At 52.6% G+C, this 26323-nt stretch overlaps 1 protein-coding gene across 2 annotated transcripts in view; it reads left to right on the top strand.

Annotated features, from left to right (window-relative positions):
- Window positions 1–26323, top strand: part of SDK1 (sidekick cell adhesion molecule 1) — a 917991-nt gene that overhangs the window by 816649 nt on the left and 75019 nt on the right. For both annotated transcript variants that reach the window (XM_087417496.1, XM_087417497.1), the window contains 4 exons: window positions 4928–5122; window positions 8003–8204; window positions 16411–16514; window positions 19168–19238. In XM_087417496.1, the coding sequence (XP_087273622.1) occupies window positions 4928–5122; window positions 8003–8204; window positions 16411–16514; window positions 19168–19238 (572 nt within the window). The remainder of the gene's footprint in view (window positions 1–4927; window positions 5123–8002; window positions 8205–16410; window positions 16515–19167; window positions 19239–26323) is intronic.

Raw genomic sequence — 26323 nt, forward strand, 5'->3', positions numbered from 1 at the left:
GGGCCTCCTGGGAAGAATTGGGACTCTAATGCCAGCAGACCCCAGCTCTGTCCTCTGCTTATTGTGTGCCCCACCCCGCCCTGTTCTCAGGTGTAAAATGGAAACATTAATATCTGCCCCACGGACCTGTCTGAATATGACAGACCTATATGAGCCTGAACTATAGAGGCGTTAATAAGTGGGGCCTGTTTTCATTATCCATAGCTAAAGGTGAGAAGCTGAGAGCCATAATGGAGTTGAGAATCACCCAAGGTGAGGAAACACTAGGCTGGGTGGGAACCCAGGACCCTCGACATCCTGCTATGTGGTCAAGGGCCTCTGAGAGAGGAAAAGGAGTGAGTGCAGAGCCATGTGAGGGAAGCCTACACAGGGTGAGGCGTGGGCAATGTCAAGGGTCACTCAGGGTTGTGCGCCAGGGGGGAAGACGGGAGGGAAGAGGTGGAGCCGCTGAGAGAAAATAGACCCGAGCCAGCCAGGCAAGGAGAGATGGCTCTCAGGAGGCGACTAGTTCCCGTTTAATCCCCAAATTCTGTGATTACAAAGATGTGCCTTTGAACAAAATCTTGGTTTCATCGCAGTATTTTTAGCTCTAGCAACAGAATAATCTGAGCAGAGATGAAACACAATAAAGATGTAGCAATAAGGACAACATGTCTATAATCATGTCCTGTTCCTGAAAGTGTGTGATTCCTCATGAATTCAGACACGTTAGGTGAAAGGCGGTTGAATTAGTGAGGAGTCTTAACCACACACCTGACTCCAAAATATGAAGGAATGAATGAAGGGAACTAACGCTGGCTGGTGTCAGGACGCATGGAAAGTCTCACATTAATTACATGGCAGGGCCAGGCCTCTGGGGTTTGAGGATGCTTGAAGAGCGTATGATAATGATGCTGCTTTTTGTACTGGGCACAGACTGACTTTCCTCCAGCAGTCGGGTGGAGGTCAGGGTCATTACCAAGGCCTTGGCTGACCCTGGTCCTGCATGAGGCCTGCTTCAGCCTTTGCGTATGAACCATGTTCCCGGGCAGAGGGTGCTGCCATGGGAGAAAGGCCAGCTTCCACCCAAGCTTTGATCTCTCCTATGTGGCAAAAGTGCACATCTACTGAGAGTGCACATCACTATTCACCCATAGGCCTACTCCAAGTCCCAATAATGTAGAAATAATAATACGACTCATAAAGCCAGAGGAAGATATATTGAGGAGGTCAGAGGTGATATGAGAACATTGGTTTATATAACCTTCATAGCAGTGGGGGTCAAAAGATGTGGTGCAGAATTAATAAATCAGATAACAGAGATATAAATGTATTTAAAAGTATAAAGGCACATACTCAGAGAAATACTAACAATAATATAACTAATCAAAGCTGTGTGACAGCAGAGGCAGAGGTAAGAAGAAGGGGAAGTGTGCTGATTCACCATCGTTCACAGTGAGGAGTCGATAGATGCTGTCCAGCGAATGAGAGGATTGAGTAAACTGCATAAATTGTCACTCTCAGGGTTAAGTACTAGAAGAACCAAAAACGATGATAAACCTTCAAAGGATCAGAAGGGGAAAGAGACGTCTGACAAAGCAGATGCAACCACAGAGATGTTAACAAGCAGAGTGAGGACAGGACAGGATGCATAATGTGCTACAGTGGGTATAAAAGAAGAGCGTGTCCCCGTAAACATTTTTATGTTTCCGTAGTGTTAGATTCTCACCAGAAAGATACACAAGACAGAAACTAGCACCCTTGCCTGCCCGAGCAGAGGGGTCTGGGAGGCGTGCAGGCAGGGTGTACGAGACTATTTATCTGACACTTGTGTACTATTTTTGAGCCATGTGAATGTAATGCAATTCCAAAAGTAATAATAAAACATTTTAATGTAACATTTTAATGCCTTTAAAAACAAAAAAAAGGCAGCTTAAGCCTAGAAGTTTTCCAAGATGTATATTAATTCCATGACAAGAGATGCTGTTCCCAGCCAGAGGATAGCCGGCCAGCGACACTGGAGTTAGAGGAGTTCCCCTGGCCCCCGAGGAAGCAGGAGGTTGTTGGGTGACACATGCATAAAGGAGGAGCCACTGTCACGCGGCACCTGCTCTGTACCTGGCTCAGGGCAGAGCGCGCACTGTACTCAATGAATGAGACGAGGCCTGAGGAAGCTGGGGGTCCCTCCTAGAGTGAAGGATCCGTCCCCAGATCCTAAGGGGCCCAGTGGGAGCTTGATCTGCTTCTGTCTGCTCAAGTCCCTGTGCTGCCTATGGCTGGCGGAGCTGCCAGCCCTCAGGCATCTGGGAGCCATCCCAGCATCATGCCTGGGTGAGGACCAGAGGCCCTCGGAAGGAAATCCTGTGGAGGCTGCATGTGGTCACGACAGAGAGACGGCCAGAACACCAGGCAGAGGGGCTACAGGGGGGCAGCATCATGTGGCTATAGAGGGTGGAGAACTGGCTCTGGTTATTATCTGGTAATAATATTACAACCCAGAGTGACCGTGCGTGAATGCTCTGCCTGTGCCCGGTCCTTACGGCCATCACCTCCTGCTGTTAGCCAGCAGCCCTCCCGTGACGCATTTCTTGTTGTTCTCCCCCGTCAGAGTCTAACACACTGAGATCAGAGAGGCCACGTCACTTGTTCACAGTCACAGAGCAAAGACTTTGCAGAGCCTGGACTGCAGCCCAGTATGTGCACCGCTGAATCGTGTGCTTGTCAGGCCCGGCACGCTGTTTTCTCTTGGGAAATAGGCTCCTACATGGTGGGCATCCGGGGACACACTGTCCAGAGTAACCAGGATCTAGCAAGGGGGCTCTCCCTCTGCTGGAAGATTGGGGTGGATGTTTTCTCTTCATGGAAACAGTATGACTTGGTGGAAAGTGAAGGCTTTGGAGCCAGACAGACTCAGGGTTCTAGTCCCGGCTCTGCTGGTTACTTCCTTTGTGACTTCAGGCAGACTGCTTACCCTCTCTGAGCTTTACTGCTTCATGGCAGAGTGAGGATGCATACAGTACCTGGTGGGACCGTTGCGAGGGCTCAGAGGGGTAAGGGCTGTCGGGAGTTCAGCAGGAAGAGCTCCAGCGTGGTGGCTGCAGTGACTAGGTTGTCCTCATTTTCAGGATGCTAGATGTCCAGGGGTCTCAGAAGGGTCAGTCTAGGGTTCCCTTTGCACCTGAACTCCAGACTGCCACCCTGCGACTAGGCAAGGGAGAGAAAGGTGGGAGGGAAGGTCCAGAAGAAGAGCTGGCTGCACATCTCTGGGCTGCCTGTCAATGGTCGGTGAATGGGGAAGGGCAGGCATCTAGCAGGACACCCTGGCCAGAGGCCCAACGCTAACCGGGCCACATCCAGGAAGCCCGGGGATAGCTGGTCATCATGGTGGGGAGATGAGACCATCAGAGGCAGAGCAGCAGCTATGACAGCAAGTCAGGGGCCAGAGTTCAGGGTCCTACAGCCACCCGGGCCTACAAATGGCAGTCACTGTAGCCAGGGCAGGGTATGCAGTCCCCCAGTCTGTGTGTGATGATACTGACAAGCAGTGGTTAGGGGCTTAATGCTAGCATGCACTCGACATCTGACCCCATGGAATTGTCCTCCTGGCCTCCCAGGTGGTGGGCGGGGAGAGGTTCTGTATATAGTTGGGCAGGTGACGATGTGCAGGAGCTGGGAAGATGCTGGTGAGCTCGGTCCCAAAGAACGTGGGAGAAGGAAGACAAGGAGCAGAGGCGTTTCCCCGGAGTTGGGAAGACGGAGGGTGGACAGGCAAGGTGTGTTGGATTACCAAGGCCCTGTCACCAAGGCTTCATCTCTGCAAGTGGCTGTCCCTCCTCCAGGAGGACAGCATTCAGCTCTGCTGGCCTGGCCCCCCACAAGTCCCTTGTTTAACTTGGTACATTTGGCTGTCATTAATGTTTGTGGATGTCACAGCACCCACCACTTCTGGTTTAAATCAGCAGAAATGCAGCAGCTGGACCACAGTTGTGTGTGAGCCTAAAAGGAGGCTTCACATGTTGTGTCCGAGCTGGGTCTCAGAGTTGGCACTGCCTCTTCAGAGCGGGCAGAGGGGGCCTTGGAGTGGCCTGGGTGGAGAGGTTTGATCAACCATAAACCCTTGATAATCAAGGAACTCTGAGCGACGTTCAGAGCGGCGGAGCCCTCCCTGAACTGAGTAATAAGCACCCTCCTGCCTCCTTGCCGGGAGAAGGATTATTTAAAGTGGAGCCCCCCGCTCAGAGCCACCACGATGGGGCCTCCAGGGGGAGTGAGAGCAGATGAGGGGCAGGAGCGCGGGGCTGAGAGGAGGGAATGGGCGTGCGCCGTGCATCAGCGCCGTTCTGGAAGCTGGGGATCTGCAGGCAGGCAGGGAAGATGAGAGAGGAAGGACGAGTAACAGCAGTGAGAGCCAACTGGTGCTCCGCGGCCGTCACGCCCCCACAGGCCACGCTGTTGGAGAAGGGTGCCTTTTAAAGAACTTTCTGATGGGAGGCCCTGCCCTGGGCCCAGGCGAGGAGAAGAGCAAGATCCTGGACAGGGGTGGAGGAGGGACAGAGAAAGCGCTGAGCACTCGGCCGCGCCCCGTCAGAAACACTCGCGGGTTCCTGTGGTGTGCTCTCTGCCTGCCAGTGGCCGCAGGGAAGAGGAGATTGTTTTCACATCTTGCTCCTGTAAAGGATGAAGAGGGGACAAGTGTAGTGGGGGGCCAGCACTCTGAGGCCCTCCGTTCATCACCAAGGGCGCGACTTCCCTCTTCACGGGCACCACCTCTGCCTCTCAGACTCCTGAGAGGTGCTGGCCGGGGAAGAAGGAAATAGCAAAGAAACAAGAAACAAACGGCTGTCTGGGTTCCCAGTGCAGGAGTGATTATGGGGTGGCGGGAAGCGGGGGATTGCCCCGTGTGACTGAAGGAATGCTGATGGAGCCGCCCTCTGTGCCCCACCTGCAGGGTACCAGATTGCCTACCGCCTGTCCAGCAGCAGCCCCAACACCTTCACCACAGTGGAGGTCGGCGCCACGGTGCGGCAGTTCACAGCCACTGAGCTGGCCCCGGAGTCGGCATACATCTTCAGGCTGTCCGCCAAGACGAGGCAGGGCTGGGGGGAGCCTCTGGAGGCCACCGTCATCACCACTGAGAAGAGAGGTGAGACCTGAGGCTGCGGTTCCCTGACACGGTCAGTAGGGGGAGGAGAGATGGGCTCAAATGGGAGCCGTGAACATGGAGGGCATGCAGCCTCCTCCGTCAGGCCCAGTGCTCTGCCCTGTGGGTGGCTGTGGGAACTGAGGGTTTATGAAGCACCCACTGAGCCATACCTGGAGCTGGGCATGTTACCATAGCGTGTCTACGTAACCCAACGTTTACCACATGCCTCTGCTCTCAGAGAGTCATGATTGTCCAGGTTTAAAGATAGAGACGCGGTTCAGAGAGGTTGTGTAACTGGCCCAGGGTTGCACAGAGTCACCGTGTTTGAGGGCAAGCTCCCTTAAGGCAGACACCTGGTCTCTGATGCTCAAAACCACATCCCCAGTTGAGCAGACACTCAATAAAGATGTTTTCTACCTAGCCATCCTAGAAAGAAGTGTCTTTATGGACACCCCTTCTGCTCCAAGCACTGAGTGAGTGCTAAATGAATATTATCTTGATTTATCCTAACCAAAGCCCAGGGAGGAACGTGTTGTGTGTGCCAATTCTACAGGAGAGGAAGTTGAGGCCCAGACAGGTCTAGTCATGTGCGCAGAACACACAGCTGTGGGGCTGAGATGTGGAGGATCTCAGCAGACCCCACGGCCCACTCTTCCCGCAGAAGTCTGCTGTGGTCTCCTGGGCACATCCTCAGCCTCGCTCTGGAATCTGCTTCAGCAGGCTCCCTCCTCCAGGGCCATTGCTGTGGGGCCTCTTACATAAGCAGCTTTGGCTCCAGCTCCAGGTTCTGAGGTCATGGCCAGACCCAGAGATCCTGGGGAAAATGACAACCCGAAGGAGCTTGCTGGCACAGCTGACGGGAACCGCTGGGAGCAGATGGCCTGTCCTACCTCCCTTCTGAGAGTCAGTAGGTGCCCAGGCTCTGGAGCTGTGTGACCTTAGGCAAAGCCCTTCTCCTCTCTGGGCCGTGGCACCGACCTGTAGCATTTATGTGAAGCTCTCAGAGCAGGGAACCCCTGAGAAAGTGTGCCACTTGCTGTCAGCATTGTCATCAGAGCTCCCCTGGGGGCAGAGCGGGCACAACCCATGAGCTCACTAAATGTGAGCTGGGCCATTGCTGCCTTTGTGACATTCTGTTACAAGATGGAGAGTAGACAATGTAAGGGAGCCATGAGTTGAACCCAGAGTGCTTGAAAAACAATTCGAAGGGCAGATCTTAAATCTAGAAAGTGAGAGGAAAAGGAGACTGACGTGTCCTGAGCGCTCACTACGTTCTGATCATCTTTGAGGAACGTGGTCAGGCCAGAGCCTTCAGTGTCGAGGGAGCAGCCAGGGCCCTGCCTTCCTCCCAAAGGGGACCAGAGCAGCTGGCCTTGGCCCTGGCCTTCCTGCTCAGAGTTGATGCAACCCCATAGGAACCTCCAGCACTTTCTAAAGTAGAGGGAAAGAGACGGGTTTGCCTTGACTTAAAAAGATCCGGGTTGGGGGCCGGCCCGGTGGTGTGCTGGTTGAGTGCGCATGCTCCGCTGCAGTGGCCCGGGGTTCGCAGTTTCGGATCCCGGGTGCACACTGACGCACCACTTGTCAAGCCATGGTGTGGTGGCGTCCCATATAAAGTGGAGGAAGATGGGCACGGATGTTAGCCCAGGGCCAATCTTCTTCAGCAAAAAGAGGAGGATTGGCGTTGGATGTTACCTCAGGGCCGATCTTCCTCAGCAAAAAAGAGGAGGATTGGCATGGGATGTTAGCTCAGGACTGATATTACTTACAAAAAAAAAAGGAAAAAGATCTGGGTGGAAGTATTAACATGAATGCCCTTTAGGAGGCATCCTGCTGCTGATGGGGATGGGGGCCACGCCCCCCCAGGCCCCCCGATCCCACCCCATACACCCCCACTTCACTCTGCCTCCCAACCCTCTCCCCCATACCACCTGCACCACCTGCCCCGCCTGATTCTCGGGCCCATAGAGTTGAGGAGATTTCCACCAGGGCCCGTAGATCCTCAGTCCTTGTAGCTCGCAGAGAGGGAGCCTAGGAGAGCTTTGCCAATCGTCAATATGTCCAGGAGGGGGCCTTTGAAGCAGGAGAGGGGACTCGGGGCTATCGCTGGGGGCGAGGAGAAATCCTGTGGCCAAAGTGTGTGCTGAAAGAGAGGAGTGCTGAAGAAGTGAGGTGGAAGGACTCCTCACAGGCCCCACCGCGGCGCCGGCAATCAATTGGTGCTTTATTACAAGCCACACATTTTAATCAGAATCAATAATCTTCATGATAAACAATTAAACAGTGATTCCTCCCCCTATGGAGTTTCTCTACTGAAATCGATGGGGTGAGGAGATGCCGTGATGGCAAAAGAAGCCGGGCACTGGCCCGTGCATTCCCCATCCCCATGGCCGCAGGCCCAGAGTGGACAGTGATGCCCGAGGCACTCGCCCGAGGAAGACTGAGCTCGATACTGTAAAGTCTCAGGCTCAGGCTGACTTGCACGGAAAGGAAATCGGTGTCAAAGATGCACTGAGCCCAGAATCAGAAAGAAAGAGAGCAGGGACCTGGAGGTGCTCAGGAGAGCCAGGTGTCACTCAGAGATGCCTGCACTCGATGGCACGGTGGGTGGGGGAGCACGTGATTGTTCACCTCTGTCTGTCTGTCTGTCTCTGCTCTGAGGGTGGAGCATTCTGGGAGCAAGCAAGGGTCGCCAATCCGATCCAAGCTGAGGCCCATCCAAAGGCAGCTGTAAGAGAGCCCCACGTCCCGGTGAAACCAGATTCTCCGATCCAGGCGGCAGCTCTCACGGGCACAGTGCACCACGGTCCATTTCACGGGGAGCCTTTCCTGGAAGAGCAGCCTCTCACGTGTCTCTGTTCTGTCCTCGTTTGGTTGCAGAGCGGCCAGCGCCCCCCAGAGAGCTCCTGGTGCCCCAGGCGGAAGTGACCGCTCGCAGCCTCCGGCTCCAGTGGGTCCCGGGCAGTGACGGGGCCTCCCCCATCCGGTACTTCACTGTGCAGGTGCGAGAGCTGCCCAGGGGAGAGTGGCAGACCTACTCCTCATCCATCAGCCATGAGGCCACAGCCTGTGAGGTCGAAAGGTACTGGAGAGTCAGGAGGACCCTCTCCCCAGGAACGGGGTCCCTGCTCCTTAGGGTGCCTGCCCCGGGCCTCCCCAGCCAGCTCCTGCCCACAGGGTAGGGAGTCTGTATGGTCCTCCACGGAGATGCACCACTGAGAGCTCATGTCTCTTCTTCTAATCGACATTCCCCATCCCAGGGACCCAGGATTTCTGCATCCTGGAGCCCACTTCCACAGGCCCACCCAGGCCTCTTCCCCAGTCTGTCCTCCCAAGCATGCCTGGCACAACTGGTTTGTGCACCCGAGGTGATTGATGAGGCATAGATGATAGGGACAGTGAGCCTAGAAGTGTGGGCATCCCTGAGAGGCTGAGCTGGGGAGGGGAGAGTGATGGGGAAGGGGTGGGCCCAGCCACTGATGTCACAGGGCCTGGAGAGTCATCCCTTCTCTTTGTGCTCGCTCTCCAAGCCAGCAAGGTAGATAGATTCCACCTCAGTGCTGTCATTTGTGAGTGATGGCTGATAGGGAAATGGGAGGGGTGAGCCCACAGAACAAGAGGAGAACCCACCATTTATTCGGTTGTTTAGGAAACCACTAGGCATGGGAGGGAGGGGAGTGCTGACAGTAGCAGCCAAGCTCTCTGCATGCACGACCTCCTTTGGTCCTTTTGCAGTCCCACCCCTCCTTACGGTGAGGAGACTGAGGCTGGGTGAGGTAAGTGAACTGCCAGGATCACACAGACCTAACAGGCTACATGGAGGGCCTGAGAAGTGACCTCAGGTCCTACATGCTCACTGCCGGCCCTGGGCTGCCTTGCTCCATCCACCCTATGGAAGCCCCCGGTCTGTTAGGTTGGCGGGCCTGCCTGGGGAGACTGGCATGGGCATCTTCACTGAACTTCTCATCTGGCTCTGATTTTAGTCACTTTCCATTAAGTTCACACTCTGGGATGTGAGGAGGGGCTACTAAATAGTGAGTCCCACCGTTTCTGTGGGGTCTAGCACCCTCACCAACCTTATAGGAGGATAGAGAAGGCTGTGACCGTGGTTTCCCAGGCTGGCCAAGGTTCCTCTCATATTTCAGACTCAAGCACCATGTATTCAGCACCTGCCATACCACGCACCATGCTAGGAAATTTCGTACATTAGCTCATTGAATCCCCACGATAGCCCAATGACGGGAAGACCATCGTCCCCATTCTGTGGATGAAAAACAAGGGTCAGAAGTCAGTAACTTGCCTGTAGCCCCCAGCCCATCCAGCAAGGAGCGTGCGTGGAACCTCCCATGGGTGTCCCGATCCTCCTCACTTGCAAGGCCACCCAGCTCAGCTCCTGCTCTCTGCTGAACCTGAGCAGAGGAAAAGAAGCAGACGGGGAGGCTCCTGTGGCAGCCTCGATCTTCAGGGACCCCCAGAGGCACAGTTCAGGCTTTAGAATCAGGGGTCAGGCTTGGAGTGTGGCTCTGTCACTGTCTTCTAGATGTGACAACAGCAGGGTTTAAAGAGAAGAGGAACACCCCCTCCCTGATTTGAGGACCAAGCACATGAAGGACGTGAAGCGTGATGCACATGGTGGGATATGGTTAGCACTGGGGTATCATGGGAAGATTTTGGAGCCAGAACTACCCAGGCTCAGGTCTGCTTTCTGCCACTCGCGATTTGGGTGATCTTGGCAGCTGACTTGAGCGTTCTTGGACATCTCATCATCACTTGCCTTTTGGGTTGTTTTGTGATTTGGAGATTAAAAAGGCACCTCGCAGCACCAGGCCCTGGGGCAGTGGTGGCCACTGGTATAATAGCATCATTGTCACCCTGCACTGCCCACTGAGGAGGCGCACCTGTGTGTTGAGTGCGTGTCCTAACTGGACGTCCATGAGCAGCACCAGGAGATCACACAGATCTTCCAGCATCTCTGCTTTGGCTCACAGACTTGGTGCCCCTGTTGGAGATGGCCTTCCGAGCAGGTTATAGGCCCAGAAGGAAGGTAGCTCATCAGCTTATAGCTACAGCTGTCTGGAACCCCTAATGATATACCTTTGCACAGTGACCCCTTCAGTCACATGATCCAAACAGCTCTCAGCTCTGTCCCAAAATGGAGGATGAACGGTCCCCAAGCACGAGTATTATTTCCAGCAGGACCGGAGTCACTGCCTGGCCTCCTACTTGAAGGGGACGACATTTGTTCAGACACATCTGTTGGCGAGTTGGAGTTTACAAAACCAGTTACAGTTACTACCACTGTAATTATGCTCCTCATGGTGGGAAAATGAGACTGGAATGGCATCGGTTTTGTGGTTCACCTCTGAGATGACCTGGTCAAGTAGCTTCCAGATGGTTAAAGCATTCTGTCCAGTCTTCATTACTGCCATTATTATCATTGCCATCACCATTACCATTATCATCTCAACATTATACAGCATTCTGTCATTTTCAAAACAATTTCCATATGTTGTTCCATGCAATATCCATAACAGCCCATGGAGACACAGACCAGACTTCCTATTATTCCTGTTTTGCAGGTGAGGAAGTTGAGACAGAGACATCTTAAGTAATGAGTATGCTGTGCCTCAGCCACTCCAAATGAAGGAGAGAACCTTTTAGATTCTTTGTAGTTCTAACATTCCCTGGGCCTGTAGCTCAGAGCTTCATGGACACAAACTATCTCACAGCTAATTTATGAGAGTCTGCGATGTAGTGAAAAACAGTATGTTATCTTCCAAACACCAAGCCCTCGGCAATCCATCTACCCCTTAGTGGCCGTGTGGCCTTGGAAAAGTCCATCATGTAAGCTTGCTAAGCCTGAGATTTCTCATCTGTGAAAGATGGGGCTGGAGGAACGACCCTGTTTTCCTTTCAGCTCTGTGAGTCCAAGACTTGCCTCAGTTACTGACAGCAGCGAACTGGCAGCCAACTAATAAGGCAATCCAAAACAGTCCAACTCGGTCCTCCCAGGCTGCTGCCAGGGTTCCACTTACCCTTTGAATGACAGCCATAGAACCCAAGAGGCGGAGCTCTCAGCCCTTCAGAGGAAAGCACTCCTGCCGCAGAGGCCTTCTCCCTGGAGCCCTAGAATTCTCCTGGCATGGCCCCGAGGGTTGGTGAGCGTGGCCAGCCATGCCCAGCTTACTCAATAAACCACACTTTAGTGCACTAGGTGCTTAGCTTAATTAGAACGTGCTCATGGATATAAATAATTTCACCCCTTTGTGTAACCATCTGAAAAGAAGAAGAAAAATAAAATCCAACTGCCTTTCCTGTCATGGAGCCTCCTGAAATCAAACAGAGCAACTGTGTGCTTGGGACTTCCTGTTGGAAAGGAGAGGTCCATGTTTCAGGACAGACAGTTTAATCTGGTATAGGAGAGACTGTTGTCAATTTCCTAATGGGCCAGAACTAGGACAAATGCTTCCTCTACCCATCAATAGAGAACGTGTCACGGGCAGAACCCCAGGAAAGCAATATTTTCTACACTGCCGTGGTATAATCTCCCTTCCTGTCTCATAATCCTGACGGCTACATTTTCCTTTTTTTTTTTTTTTTTGACGTTCCTTTTACATTTTACTTTGGCCAGTTGCATGAAATCTGCCAGTGGCCCAAAGTAATAAAGATTTAAACAAAAGTTTAAAACAGAAAGTTGAACCATCCACATCTAGTGGTTGTACTGACATCTAGTGAAGGTGGGTCTAGTGCACGAGGGGCAAGGTTGGGTTTGAGGGACATAGTTAGGCACCACTGCTGTCTGGTTGACGACTGCATCCCACGGAAATGCAGCAGGGCTGAAGAAGAGGAGGGCTTCAAGCCCAGAGCCACGTGGACCTTCTGGATGTCACTGGGATAGAGCAGTGCTGGTGTGAGCTCAGGTGATGTTGTGTATCCAGGAATGTGGGTCAGCTGTTCCTCTGAACCTCGCTCTGTCACAGGGGCTATGGACCCAAACCCAAACCCCAAGGGCCCAAAGAGAGTTACCGTGTAAAACAATCGGGATTAAATTACAGTCGAGATGCGGCCCTGTCTCCATTGGAGTCTTTCCTTTTTTCCTTCTGCGTAATCTTTAAAAATAATGCCCTATTAAAAATCGGGTAAATTTGGCCAAGGATAGCGTGCATGGGTTGGATATTCTTTGTTCTTTGTGATACAAATAATGAGTTCTTAATAAATATTTCCAGTACCTTAAAGATAAATAAATGAATACATAGAGGCCGCAGAGGATAGCTTCTACAGTGTTCAGGACTCACATATTTTACTATTATAATCAAAATGAATGAATGAACATATGGAGCTCCTTCTGTTTATGAGTCTGCATTTCACTCTGTGGGCGGCACACTGAACTGTGAGCCGTGACCTGCCCCCACCCCACCCCACCCCATGCCCTCTGGCTGTGTAGGTGAACCGTGGGGATGAGTGGAGGGTGACAGTCCAAGGCAGGACAAGCACAGACTTGCTTTCTAAATATGCCTGGTTCCTGCAAGAATTCCCATCACAAGTTTGGGCAGTGAGGGTCCTGTGTTATCCACATCTGTTCCTTCCCTGAGTTTTGGATGGTGAGAGTTTAGATAATGGGTGTTATCTCAAAAATTTACCTGAATCTATCCAGTTTCTGAGTTTGGATGGCAGAAAATTGGCAGGCGAGCCATGAGGAATGTGAGAAGGGCTGAGGGATGCTGCACGCAGCAGGGCTGGAGCTCCTGGGAGATGAGATCCCGTGGCCGGGCAGCCGGGGAGATGAGAAAGAAAAGGTCACATTTATTAAATGCCTACTGTGTGCCGAGAGCTCTCAGACTCCATGAGGCTCATAATTTACCTTTCACAATGGCCCTGGAAAGTGCGGGTGTTGTCGTCTCGGTTTTTATAGGTGAGTGAAGTGAGGCTCAGAGAAGCTAAATGACTTGCCCAGGTCAGGAGCGGCTGATTCCAAAGCAGAGGCTTGAGGAGGCCTGGAAGAGTGAACAGAGAGCAGAATGTGGGGAAATTAGAGGGGTCAAAGGAGAGTATTCCAGGATGGTTTGTCCTTTATTCATTTACCGAGTAGTCACCGGAGTCCGGCTCTGCGTAGAAGGGAGCAGGACAGGAGCAAGGGGGCGGGTGAAGGCGAGGGTCAGGGTGGTAGACCAGTAGTCTAAAGAAGCAGTGCCGCTGAGAGATGAGGAGCATGCAAAGTAGGCTACTGAGCGGGAGACCAGGAGAGGGGACACCGTCACCATCGTCACTTCTCATTGGTCATGAGCTGGCTGCTCCCTTCACTGCCTCTGAGTCGCCCTTTGCCTGTTTTCAGGCACCCAGCGGGGCTTCCTGCCCATTGGGTGAGCTCCTACAGCTCCGATGCCTTAGTGCACCCTGAGACTCCCGGAGACAGCTCATCAATCCTGTGAAGGAAGGGGGCCCGGCCAACACGGGTCTAACACCGTCTACCTCAGACCTGGGCCATGTGATCTGTATGCCCCGGGCTCCTCAAGACCCCAGAGGATGGGAAAGTGGTCTTCAAAGAGCTTGATGTTTGGCCTCAAATCCCGAAATTGTTAGAAAACTGTGAAGCACTAAATATAATGTAATAAATCACATGTACTAAATATATTCTAAATAATAATATACTAAATAAATATAAGTGCTAAATAAATATAAGTACAGTGACAAGGGTCATTTCTGGGGCATCTACTATGTGCCAGATGGTTTGCTGATTTTTACGTGCGTCCTCTTATTCAACCTCCCGAGAAACATATGAGATAGATAACGTCCCCCCTTCATTCATTCCTTCATCAGGTGTCCACTGCCCACCTCTGGGGTCCATGCACTGTTCTTGGTGCCAGGGATATGCAACAAATGAGGCCACTTGGTCCCTGTCCTCAGGAGTCCTGAGTCTTGTGAAGAAGATAAATGGTCATCAAGGAAACGAACCATTGATTGCAAACTGTGATGAAGGAGAGGAGGAAATGAACAGGGTGTAGAGGACAGGCATTTGCTTTAGCCGTTGAAGCTGACACCTACCGGGAAATAATAGTAGTAACAGCAGCTAACATCTAGTGAGCACTTGCCGTGGGCCAGATTGTCTTCTAAGCTCCTCCTGAGTTTATTCTAAACAACAGCCTCACGATGCAGGTGGTCCTGTCAGCCCGGAGAAGGGAACTGAGGCACAGTTACCTGCCCAAGGTAACCTGGCAGTCAGAGTCCATGTTCCTATCAACCACACTGTACTGCCTTCTAATTTGAGAGAGGAGCTGGCCAGGCTAATGTGGGAGCACAGGTGGGTGAGGCGGGAGGTCAAAGGAGAAAAAATGCAATTATCACCAAAATTAGATAAAATAACTCCCAGGAAGCTAGGAACAGATGGGAAGTTATTTGTTTGTTTTGACATAATAAAGGCTGTCTCCCCAAAACCTGTAGCCAAGATCAGTCTTCAGGGTGGAGCGTTAGAAGCCTGTCCAGCAAAGTTGCTTTGTCCCTACTCTTTCCAGCTGTGGAATCAGGGCACAGAGAGGCCGGAAGACTTGCCTCCAGTCCTGGCCTAGCAAGTAACATTGTAAGCCCAGGTTCTGCAGGGCTTTGAAGGACGAGCATCCCTGGAGATGTTAGCTGATGGAGAACCACTGTCCTCTGCTCTGAAGCAGGAGGGCAGTATGAAAACAGAGAGGGGAAATTTTTCTGATCATGGTTTGCAAAAATGGTTATCAATTTTTTAAAAAGCAGAATCCTTTCTCTAAACAAAGTATTACCCCGAACCAACTTATAAAGCAGATGGAAGTGGGGCTGCTGTTGGTTGGTGCAGGGGTCTGGGGGCCCTGGGCTCCCAGAGGGTTTCTCAGAGTCTCAGGGGTTCCTCAGAGCTCAGTTGGGAAACCACTAGTTTCCAGGTTGGATTGGGAGGGAGGAGAGAGGATTGGTTTTGAGGTGATTGATGAGGGCTTTGCTTGGACTGGTGGTTGAGGAAACTTAGAGATAGTTGGACTGGAAGGACAGGGGAGGTGGAATCTAGAATCACTCCAGTTGTTCTGGTCTGGGAAATAGAGAGCATGGTGGAGCTGCTGCTGGGAGGGGAGGGAGAGAATGCAGTTTCCTTATCTGCTCACTTTGAAGTGACGTGAAGGATGGCTGGCCAGCCAGGTACTGAGCAAGAGTGAGCACTTGCAAGTGCAATTCAGGCGACTTGATGAAGATCTGAGCATCGTCTGCACAGAAGAGTTTGTGTAAAGTATTAGTCTTGGGTGTGTACAGTGCTTGGCTCATGAGACCCAAGAAATACAGAATTCTCTATGGGTGGATAGGAGGAAGGAAGAAGGGAGGGAGGGAGGAAGGACGGATGGATAGATGGATGGAAGTAAGCCTGAAGTGGTGGCACCAAGTCGTGCCTCAGGGGATAATTAGTGCCCCTAAAATCTCCACCAGTGGGCTGGGAAGGGGCAGCATTTTTCATATGGACAACTGACATTATCTTGGTCTTAGGTAAAGTGGCCGGCAAATATTACTTCAAGATAAGACCCTTATTTCAATCCCAGCCAAGCCACTTACCAGTCCTCTGGCAGTGGGCAGGGGACTTACTCTGACAGGGCTTCTGTTTTCTCATCCAGGACATGGGAATCATAGTGACTCTACGCTACAGAGCTGTTCTGTGGGCTGAATGTTGTAATGCCTGTCAAGTGCTTGGCACCGTGTCTGGCTCAGTAGATGGGGGGCTCTGCCTGTAGCTGGGGCAGGAGCAGACCTTGGAGCCAGGCTGGGGCTGGCCAGTGCAGACCCCCACAAAGGAGTGGTTTGGCGTGAGCGAGGAAGTGAGCTAGGCAGGTGCTCATTGTACGCTCTGGATCAGAGCGAGGGCTAAAGTAATTAGCTCCTCCTGAGAAATCCTCAGAGTGGGTTCCTCAGAGAGCAGCAATTTGCTACACAGGAGTATCTCTAATTACAGGAGACAGTGGTTCCTCCCTCAGGAGCCCTAAGCAGAATCTCTGTCCCCTGGTCCCCTGGCCAGGAAGTTCTGCCTTCCCCTCCCCTCTGGGAAAGTCCTCTCTCCCCAGGCAGGCCAGTAAGGCGGTGCTGGGCATTTGAGGGCTACTCCCCAGACAGTCCTGGGGACCGCTGAAGCCCCACTCACTGCTGCCAGGAGTGATTCCACCCTGACCCCAGGACATCCTCCTCCTCGCTGGAGGAGCTCTGGCCACAGAGAAGACCTTCCCCAGGAGCTCTGGGGGCAGTGCAGGGGGGAGGTCTCCCTGCAGTCACTGGTATCTTCCATGTTTCAGGCTGAGGCCCTTCACCTCCTACAAGCTGCGCCTGAAAGCCACCAATGACATCGGGGATAGCGACTTCAGCGTGGAGACGGAGGCCGTAACCACACTGCAAGATGGTGAGCAACAGACATGGCCACTTCCAGCTGCTGCCTTTGGACCTGAAACATTGTCTCGCAGCGAGAGGCCCCACTTTCTTCTTGAGCCAGGAAGGGTCACCCGAGGGAGTGAGGGAAGCGGGGGTGAGCAGTGGGATTCAATTAGGAACAGACAGCCTGGAGCACTCCTGTACAGCCTGTGGCCGTAAATCAAGATTTCAAGGGCTTCCAAATGGAAGGAAGGTTCTTTGATTGGCTTCCAAACCCCTACAATCCATTAGCATCCCAGAAATTGAATAATTTATACGGTCATTAAAAATAAATGTCACAGGGTAGCTGAGTTTTAAGAGGTTCCCCCCATTTTTCTCATTCACAAGCGAACCCAGTTTTGCCATTTGACAGAAGCACAGTTGAGAGATGGAAGTGAGGTCCCCTAAAAGCTCCGTTCACCTTCCACCCCTCTGTCTACGCAGAGGACTTGGACCTGAAGCTCCACGGTGATTTCGTATGACAATTGGCCAGGCCTGGAGTGAGCCGGGAGACAGCGTCATCACACACGCCTGGTGGTGACAGGCCAACTTTTAGGATGGAAAGGATTGCCATTGCGTAGCAGATGCCGCAGCTCAGACCCCGGGCTGCGAACCTGAGCACTTAGCTCACCCAGCAGCACTTTATAATAATTCCCCAAACCTACCCCAAAGCACTGTCTTTTCCATTTAATGCACCAGAGGAACCATTTTTAAACAAACTAATCTCTAGCCGGCTTGCCCCAGGACCTCTCATCTTCAGTTCTGCACTTTTATCACCTCTGAGTTGAGCTTTTGCAAGACGAGGCTCGGGTGACCTTAAGGACCAGCAAAGGGGATCAGGGGGACCCTTCTAGCTTCTCAGCAATGCTCAGAGATTGTTTTACTGCACACCCAGCGCTCCTAGCAGAGCAGAACCCGCCAGGGCTGTGTGTTCTTGATCAGGGGCCTTCCCACCTTGAGAGGATGCCCAGGCCATGCTCTCGAGGAGCCCCAGCCTGGACAGGCCAGGGAGGGAAGGCAGGACCTGCCCCTTGAGAAACTAGGTTGCCTTTTTTGGCTCCTATTTTAATCTTACATCTAACAACTGAGGTAATATTTGTGACTAAGCACTAGTTCTTAGAAGAAAGAAACAAATACAGCAAGCTGATTTTTCTGGCGGGTCTCTGAGGAAATTATGTGCGAGCAGGACGCGTTGCCTCTGCCTGCCTTACATGGCTCAGGCAGAATGGGCCTTTTTTGAAAAAACATTCAAGAGCCTCTTCAGGCTTCCCAGAGGTCTTTCTTAATTCTTTGATATTCAAATCACTTCTTTTGATGCACCTATCCTGTTATCTTCCTTTTCTGAGATCTGCAATTTCTCTTTTAGTGGATTTGCATTGTGTTTGCATTGTATTGTCTCCAAGTCTGACCATCAGCTGAGGCTGGCAGGCAGGGACTGACTCCAGGGGCTGGGGAACCCTGTGTTGGGTGGTGGGGGGTCCTTTGAGTGTGTGGATGGTTTGCTAGTAAACATCTTATTGTAGTGATTAGGACATTGAGGCCCCCGTAATTGCGATCAAGTGTGATCAGGAAAGCTGGACAGGGCTCTACCACTGACTTAAGATAGAACAGCAGGAGGCCAGAGGGCATGGGCTACAGAGCCATCCATAAGGCAGAATAGAGAGGACTCAGGTGTGGCTGGTACAGACCTGCCCCAGGTGCTGGGCCCGGAGGATGGGGAGGTCACAGAAGAGGGGACCCAGGGACCAAGTCTCAGATGGTGAGTGAAGGGGGCATGCCAGGCACACAGGAGGGGGCGGGGTGGGGAGAACATCCCAAATCCTTCCCTTCGATGACTATTTTTGAACATTTAATATGTCATGAGTCTCAGGATTCTACAGTGGAGGAACCATAAAAAGGTCCATTCAGTCGGCTAAGAGGGCCTCACAGATCCGATGGGGCAGGAGCAGGGGGCGGGGTTCAGAGAGGGTGGTTGGACCTGGCGGGTGCTGGAAGGATTTTAGTTTCCAGGGTGCAGGGCACGGCCATGGGCAGAGGTCAAACTGACCTTGTCCCTCCAGACCACAGTGCAGAGCCACAGCCGATACGCAGCACATGGCAGACATTACTTCCACCATCAGAAGTCGGCCTCCTTTTGTGACAGACACATCAGTGTTTAAAACCCAGACCACTATGGCCTGGCTTCATCATTTGTCCTGTTTAGAAGTCTCCTGACCTAAGTACCTCAAATAAACGATGCCCCTCCTCAAGGTAGTCCCTGAGGAGATCTGGGAACTGCGGGAAGGCTCTGCAGGCAGGGGCACTCAGGCACCTCCATTGCCGTAAGTGGCTCCCAGCAGAGAGATCCAAACTTGTTTGTGTGTCTCAGTGTAGGTCTGTCTGTGGAGGATAAAGTCAGGGACATTATCTAGGGGTTACCCTCTTAGGATTCGGTCCCTTCTATCCTGGGCACAGGCTGTGCAGGTGGGAGAAGGGTATCCACTGGGAAGAGACAGAGCTGGGGATGTTGGCTCGTCACTTCCCCAGCTCTCGGGACTGGCCTGGCCCTGCCTCCTCGCCAGCACCGGGAGAGAGCTGGCCCCGGAACGGCAGCCAAGTACAAACAGAACCGACTAATCCATGCTTTCTTCCTCCTTGGATTTCAGTCCCGGGAGAGCCTCCGAGTTTTGTCTCGGTGACGCCGCACACCACTTCCTCTGTCCTGATCCAGTGGCAGGTAAGGGCCCAAGGAACCTCTCGGTGTCTGTAAATCCTGTGTGCTCATCCCCCGCTCATTCAGCATCTGCGGCAGCTGGACCAGACTGCAGACCAGCCCTGTGGCAGGTGTCTGAGGGCAAGACAAAGGCAGCACCCTGATCGGACTTCAGTCTGGGAGGGAAGGGGGTCGAAGTGCAGTTTCTAATACGGTGAAGACATGACTGTCAGGCACATGCAGGATGAACTTGATCTCAACTCACTAGGGAGGGACCGGCAGGAGGGCAAGGCTGGTGCAAAGAGCATCAGAGGACCAGAATGTTCCCTGCGTTTGGTGAGGATGGCAGAGCAGGGCTTCTGTGGTACACGTGAGACACATTCGTATCCTTCAGGGCAGTGAAACTGTAAGCTTTTCTACAGAAATCATTTGCAACCGGACAAAATATCGGCAGGATTGCATGCGACCCACTAAGTCCGAGTCTTTAATCCTCAGTGAACAGTGAGTCAAACCAAGGCTCATGCTCCTAGATGATCAAATAATCCTTAGTGGCTGTTAACCAACACTCTGATATGACATTGAAAGGACACGCTGCTCTCTTGTTGCCTTATTTCCAGTTTGGGTATTTTTTGGCTTAACAATGAGGTACATTGAGGACAAAAATAACAGAGGGGCAGAACTGCCAAGGAAGGCAGCCCAGCCGAGGGTGCTGGTGGGATCTGTGGGGAGGGGCTCAGCCAGGGCCTGGGGAGAGCCAGAGGGGACAGGCTCAGGAGCAGGGCTGGAGCTGGGCCAGGCAGGGTCAACAGATCAAGGGACAGGAGCCAAGGGCAGTGATAAGCATAGTTGAACCTTCTGTCCATCAAGAGAAGTTCCTGAGGCCGGAATGGGGGCTGCTGTCCTGGGAATAAGGGAGGGCAGTGCCTAGAGCCAGGGCTGTTGGGTAGGGGAGGCGGAGGGCAGGCACTGGGGTCTATGCTCAGAGCCAGGAGAGGTGAAGTCTGCCTAGGAGTGGCTGCTGTGGGCTGGGTCAAGAGACTGGTCTGTGGACATGACAGTCTTCCTCAAGTTTGATGATAATTGTCTAGACTAATGTCAGCATCTCATCCAGACTCAGTGGAGGGAGCAGACAGTTTGGGAGGTCAGGAGACAAAGGGACCCAGGTGATGCTGGAAACCGAGAGGAGAACAATGGTCTGGACGTGACCTTGGAGAGCTGAGAGGGCCGTGCCTTGACCAGGTGCACTAGGCTGGCACAAGGGAGGGCTGGAAGGGTTCCTTTGGAAAGGAACAGGAATGCCAGAAAACCCAGGGCAGGCCCTCAGGGAACCTGTCCTAAATGGAACACTTCCACAGGGCCCTGAAAGGGGGATGAGTTCTGGGTGTGGGAGTGGATTAGCCCTGCAGGCACCGGGACAGAGTATGCTGAAGATGCCTCTGGGCTGGGGCTGAGCCGAGTTACGAGGGCTCCCCAGCTACCACACCTTCTCAGGGACCCGACTTCTCGGGGACTGTTTAGATCCCCCCGAGAGTAGGCTTGAAGCTAGCAGGAGCTGGAGGCGCTGGGAAGGAAATCGGAGTCAGGAGCCCAGTGGTGGAGTGTGGGAGGAACCAGCAGTGACAGCGCTTCCTCAACTGCAAAGCTGGGGACTGCTACCCACTGAGGGTTTCTGCTGCTTCCGCTGATGTCATGACTCGGGGGCATCACTAAGTGTTAGGTTGAATCATAAGAAATATGACCGTGTGTAAGGTACAAAAGTGGCCCTTTCATATGGTTCAACCCAACATGACTTGACACTGCCCCTTAGACAAGGGATGGAGAGCAGGATTTTAATAAACTGAGTTTCTTTTAAGAGTGCATAACCTCCTTCAAGTATTGACAGAATAATCGTGGGCCACTTCTTCACCTCCTTCTGTTGCTAAGTGACAGCTTCTTGGAGGTGATGGGAACCTTTAAAGGTGATCGAAAGATATTTCCAAATGTCTTCCCTTGAAGCTGGAAATTCACCACCGTGGCATTCTGCAATTTCTGGCTTCACCAGAGTGTTGGGGACTGGATGCAAACCAAGAAAGTGTCAGCCAGGCTTCCATCCCCAGCCCCAGAGAAGCCATACCCCCAAGCTTGTCTCGGAGCCTCAGAGTCCCCGTCAAGTGAAGAGGGCCTGGCTCTAGATCTGCAGGCCCCAGCTTGCCATTGGACGACAGTGAGCCCGAGAGGCCTCTCTGGCTCCAGGTTCCTCCTCTGTAAAAATAGCTGGTCAAAAGTGACCTCTCAGTGTCCACAGGTCTCTGATCCAAGGCGCATTAGGTCTCCACACCCCCGACTCCCATTAGGGTCTTTGGTGGAAGGTCGGAAACATTCGAAATGGAAATTCAAGGTCCCAAGCGCTTCTGTTTCCCACCCTACACTAACATTATCAACCGAAAGAAGATTGGTCCTTTGCACTGTGCTAAATTCTACCAGAAAATTAGCATTTTCTTTGTAGATGTGGCATTTGGCCTCCCAGTAAGGAGGTAAGCTCCTATTCTGTAAAGGCAGCACTCAGGGCTGCAACACATCATCGCCTCCACAAAAGTTGCTGTTGACGTGACACCAGCTGCGGTGGACATGCCGCCAGCTGTCCACCCCGGCCATCCTGCCTCCCGACCACCCGGGGCTCCGAGCCCCTCAGCTGCGGTTGGACAGCTCTGTGAAGTGGTGCATAGCTGCACCAAAGGAACTTGGCATGTGTGTCCATCAGCTGTCCTCCTTCCCGGCCCAATAGAACAAACTAATTGCAAGAAGCCCAGAGCAGGAGGTGGTCAATACGATGTATTGTAGAAATAAATGCCTGTCAACTGCCAGGCAATTGAAGTATAATAAAAATTATGTGTAATTTACTAAATCAGAGTGAGCAGAACAAAGAGACTATGTTTAAATATAGATTTGCATTCCAAATGAAATGTTTCACCTGTAAACCATTTTTTTTTTAGTAATTTGTTTAAAAATGCAAACACCACCTGTAATTTCAAGGCTGCTGACCCGTTTAAAGTCTCCTCCATAGCAGTCTGTCAGGTTTGATTCTTCTTAGTAGGGTAATCAATCTTTACCTTTCATGGGGTCCAGTGCTGTTTGAAATCTAAAGATTTGAGCATGTATTCTAGACAGTACTGGTATTTTGTTCACACTGAGTGCAGCTCAGAATAGGCATTAACGTTTCTGAATTGGTCACAACATTGAAGCTGGCTGTTGTGAAACTTCCAGTGGATCATGCAGTCTGTCACTCAAATGTGGTTCCCCTTGGGTGGCTGCAGATTTCTCTAAGTGGACTTTGAGGCTGTTTTCTAGAAAAGAAAACATCCTAGGCAGTAGATCACATCACGTTCAATGGACTCAGCAGAGGACAGACTCGATGTTGTCATAGGTGCCTTCCTAAGAGGAGTGTTGCAGCCGCCTGGGTCCTGCCACTTACCCCGTCATCTGCAGAGGACCAGCTCCAGTGTAGGGGGCTGAGCACCCGGAGATGAATGAGACGGAGTTGAGGCCTTGAAGAGCTTCTATTTAGTGCATTGAGCTCTACAAAGCATGAGTGGGAAGACAGTGGAGGGGGAGCGATAACCCAGCCAGAGGTGGCCGGAGGGAGGGGGGAAGTGACAACTGAATGTGTTCTGCAGGATGAATGGACCTCCCCTAGGTAAAAGGCAGGGAGACAAGCATCCGGCCACCATGCACAGCCAGAGCAAAGGCTCAGAGGTGTGACAGCCACTGGGATTCGATGCTGTACTTCAGGAGAAGGCGTGTTGGAGCCAGGTTCTCTGGGGCCTCCTATGCTCTGCTGACTTAATCCTGTTGGTGTCAGAGGAAATCCTTGTTCTACACTCCAGGAAATGGAAGTCCTGGGAATATAAAGGAGAAGCTCAGACACCCAGGGATGATGGCAGTTGGATTAGATTTAGACTTGAGTTCCAGCCCTACCGCTGCTCGTGACGAGACCTTGGGCATGGTGTTGAACCTCTGGAAGCCCCAGGTCCCCACCTGTACAGTAGGGAGAGGTCTTGTCTGGGAAAGCCCACTGCGCCGATCCCAGCCTGCCCTGTGCGGGCAGCCGGGTGGAGTGGGACTATCATGGGAGTCCTGCCTCCTCCCAGCCCAAGCCCTTCCCTGCACTCAACACTGCTGCCTCCGGACACCCTGCCCTCGTACTCCCGGGTCGTGTCCAGCTCACTGTCCCCTTTCTGCCTGCTATTTTGGGTGATCAAGCCCAGGCTCACTCCTACCAGGTCATCTGCATCTTAACAGGGGACTTTTGAAAACTGAAAAGACACTCAGGATCCCCAAAGAGTCTACTAGTAGAATTTCTGGTGAGCAATAGGCAGAGTGCAGACATGTTCAGGAGGGGCTCCAGTCCCTTCAAGCATCTGCCCATACTAATAGCCAGTCCAGGGTGAAATTAACCAACCATCCATGGGGGAGCCTTGGATGTCAGCAAATCCAGCTCACGCCACAAGCACTGATTGAGCAACTGCTGTGTGCAAGGCCTGTCACAGGTGCTGAGGGGAAGATAGAAATGAACAAGACACAGACATGGCCTTGCCCTCCAATCAGTGCTGAATCAGAAACGTTAGGCATGGCGTGGTCAGGGCCAGGGCTGGGAGAACAGGTCTGTGTGTGCCAAGGGAACCTTCTGTTTAGAGTCGTCTGATACTGTAGGGACCATCTAGCCACACTGTTATGGATATGGGGTTGAGCGTGGGAGACTGAGTGGCCAGCCCAAGCCCACAAAGCCAGGACTTGAATCTAGAGCCTGAGCTCAGCCCATCGCTTCTAGAACTTTCCATGTGTCACATGGAGCTGCCCTACTGATACCTCCCAGGACATCCAGTCATAGAGGTCTCTTGCACAAATGACAGATAGGCTTATTCCAAACTCTAGGACCAGAAATGTGGTTAAACCCAATGCAGCATCCCAAGCAGGCAGCCCTGGAATCTCCGTGGAGTCTGCCCTTTGTGAGGCCAGGACCAGCTGCAGCCTTTAGAGAGGCTGCCCCTTGGGCTGTGTGACCACTTGTCCCCTCCCCAGGCCTGGATGGTTCCTGATGGGGGGGTGCGAGGGGGTTGCTGGTGCAGCATCAGTGAGTCTGTTGCCACATATGGACCCTGCCCGGTTGCCAGTGGCAGTTGTGCCTGTTCGGGGTGGGCCTCGGCCTCTTCTTACACCTCTGAAGCATCGTCTCTCTTTGGCTAGAAATATCTGTGAGCCCAGGATTGGTTGCCTCCCCACTTGCCTTCCATCTTCCAGCCCCAGGGTGTGTGGACACAGATGCTGGGGGAGGAGGTGCTTGCTGCCAGTGGCAGAACCACATCTGGTCCCCAGTGAGGACATTTTTTTTTCCCTAAACTCCCAATTTCCTGATTATTTGATATTTTTGGTGAGTGGAATTCAGTCCTCCCCCTGCCCCAGCCTCCCTTCTCCCCTAAAAGTACATTGCCCTCACTGTAATCCTATCAGGGCCTGTGTGTGTCTGCAGAGTCAGGCCCTGGGGACTCTGCAGTTTTCCTGCTGAGGTCCAAGTGCCTGCGGGCACCATGGGCATAATCTGGGCCTGCGAGGGAGGCTTTGAAGGTGACCTAGGGGTGAGATTGCTGGGCTGGTGCTTAAAGAGACCCACTGCAAGCTCTTAATCTGCCCACTCGCCTCTTCCTTCCCACCGATTCAAGTCAACTCGGATCCCAGGAAGGGAGGTATGAGATGTCTCCTCATCGCTGCCCAGACCCCTGCCACTCCCACCTGGCCTCTGCACAAGGATGAGGACGGTGCCCAGGGACTCTCAGCCAGGACGGCCTGGTTTCGTCTGAGCAGACCAGGGCTCACTGGGTGCCCTCCCTGGGTGCAGTGCTGTGTAGAACCCTGGATGCGGGGACACGAATCTCCATCAGTAGCCCAGGAAAGGAAAAGCCAAAGCCCGGGATCTTGGAAGTCTCTGCCGTCTCGCCTCGATTAACAGGAAGGATAAGCAGCCAGGCTGGCAGCTGAGCCCACATGTGGCTCCCATGGCCTGTCTGCTGGAGTTCAGCTCCAGGTCACTGTGGGGTCCACCCACATGAGGCACGATGGGGGACCTGGGCCCGTCTGAAACGCTGAGTCTTGGGGGTGGTGGGGGCAGGGAGCACAGCTGGCACAGACCCGGGGCCCAGAGAGGAAACTGACAGCCCAGGACGCAGGAGCACCCTCCCTGGGATGCTCCAGGTGTCTCCAGTACTAAGGTTTTGTCCATCAAAACTGGTAGAAAAGAAAAGGACACAATTTAATAAAACAAAAAACACAGCCTCTCTCTCTTGCCCCCAGTCAGACTTCTGGGCTTCCCAACCAGTTCTCTCCTCCCTTTTCTGGTGGCTCTCGGCTTCCTCAGTGCCTGGCTCTCTGGTCGGGTTTGGGTTTCATATTGTTCCCCTGAGAAGTGTGGGAAGCCCCGGGAACCTGTTGGGTGAGCTGGCAGAGGGCTCTCGCAGAGAAAGTGGTCCAGATCACTTTGGATTGTAAGTAGCAGGAGTTCAGATAGAACAGGATTTACCTGAATATCCAAATCCTTGTGGTCCTCGGGCTCGGGAAGTAAGAACTGAATAGTGAGAGTTTGGATAGCAAGGGTGTGCTAGTGTCCTGAGGCTGCCATAACAAGGTACCACAAATTGGCTGGCTTAGAACAACAGGAATTGATCCTATCACAGTTCTGAAGGCCAGAGTCCAAGGTCACGGTGGCCAACTTTGAAGACTCTAGGGAAGGATTCTTCTTTGCCTCCTCCAGCTTCTGGTGGTTGCTGGGTTGTAGACACATCACTCCATCTTTGCCTCCTTCTTCACATGAAGTTCTGTGTATCTAAATTTCCCTCGTCTTATAAGAATCTGTGGATCTTTTTATTGTCTCGGTCCATGGGGATTTCAGCCTTAGGTCCGAGTTGAGGCAGAATGGGGGTGACCTGGCATGCAGAGAGCTCATTGAGGGGCCCCGTGAGACTGCCACAAGCCTCAGTGGCCAGGGACTGAGGACAGGGTGGGGCCAGCCGGTGGACGATTCAGATCCAGGCCACATCCACCATTCCCTTAAGAGTTCTGAGTTTGCCAGGATCAGGCAG

Source organism: Ceratotherium simum, chromosome 26 (genome assembly GCF_057802395.1).
Source record: "Ceratotherium simum simum isolate JZ-2026a chromosome 26, ASM5780239v1, whole genome shotgun sequence".
In the NCBI taxonomy this organism is placed as follows: Eukaryota; Metazoa; Chordata; class Mammalia; order Perissodactyla; family Rhinocerotidae; genus Ceratotherium; species Ceratotherium simum.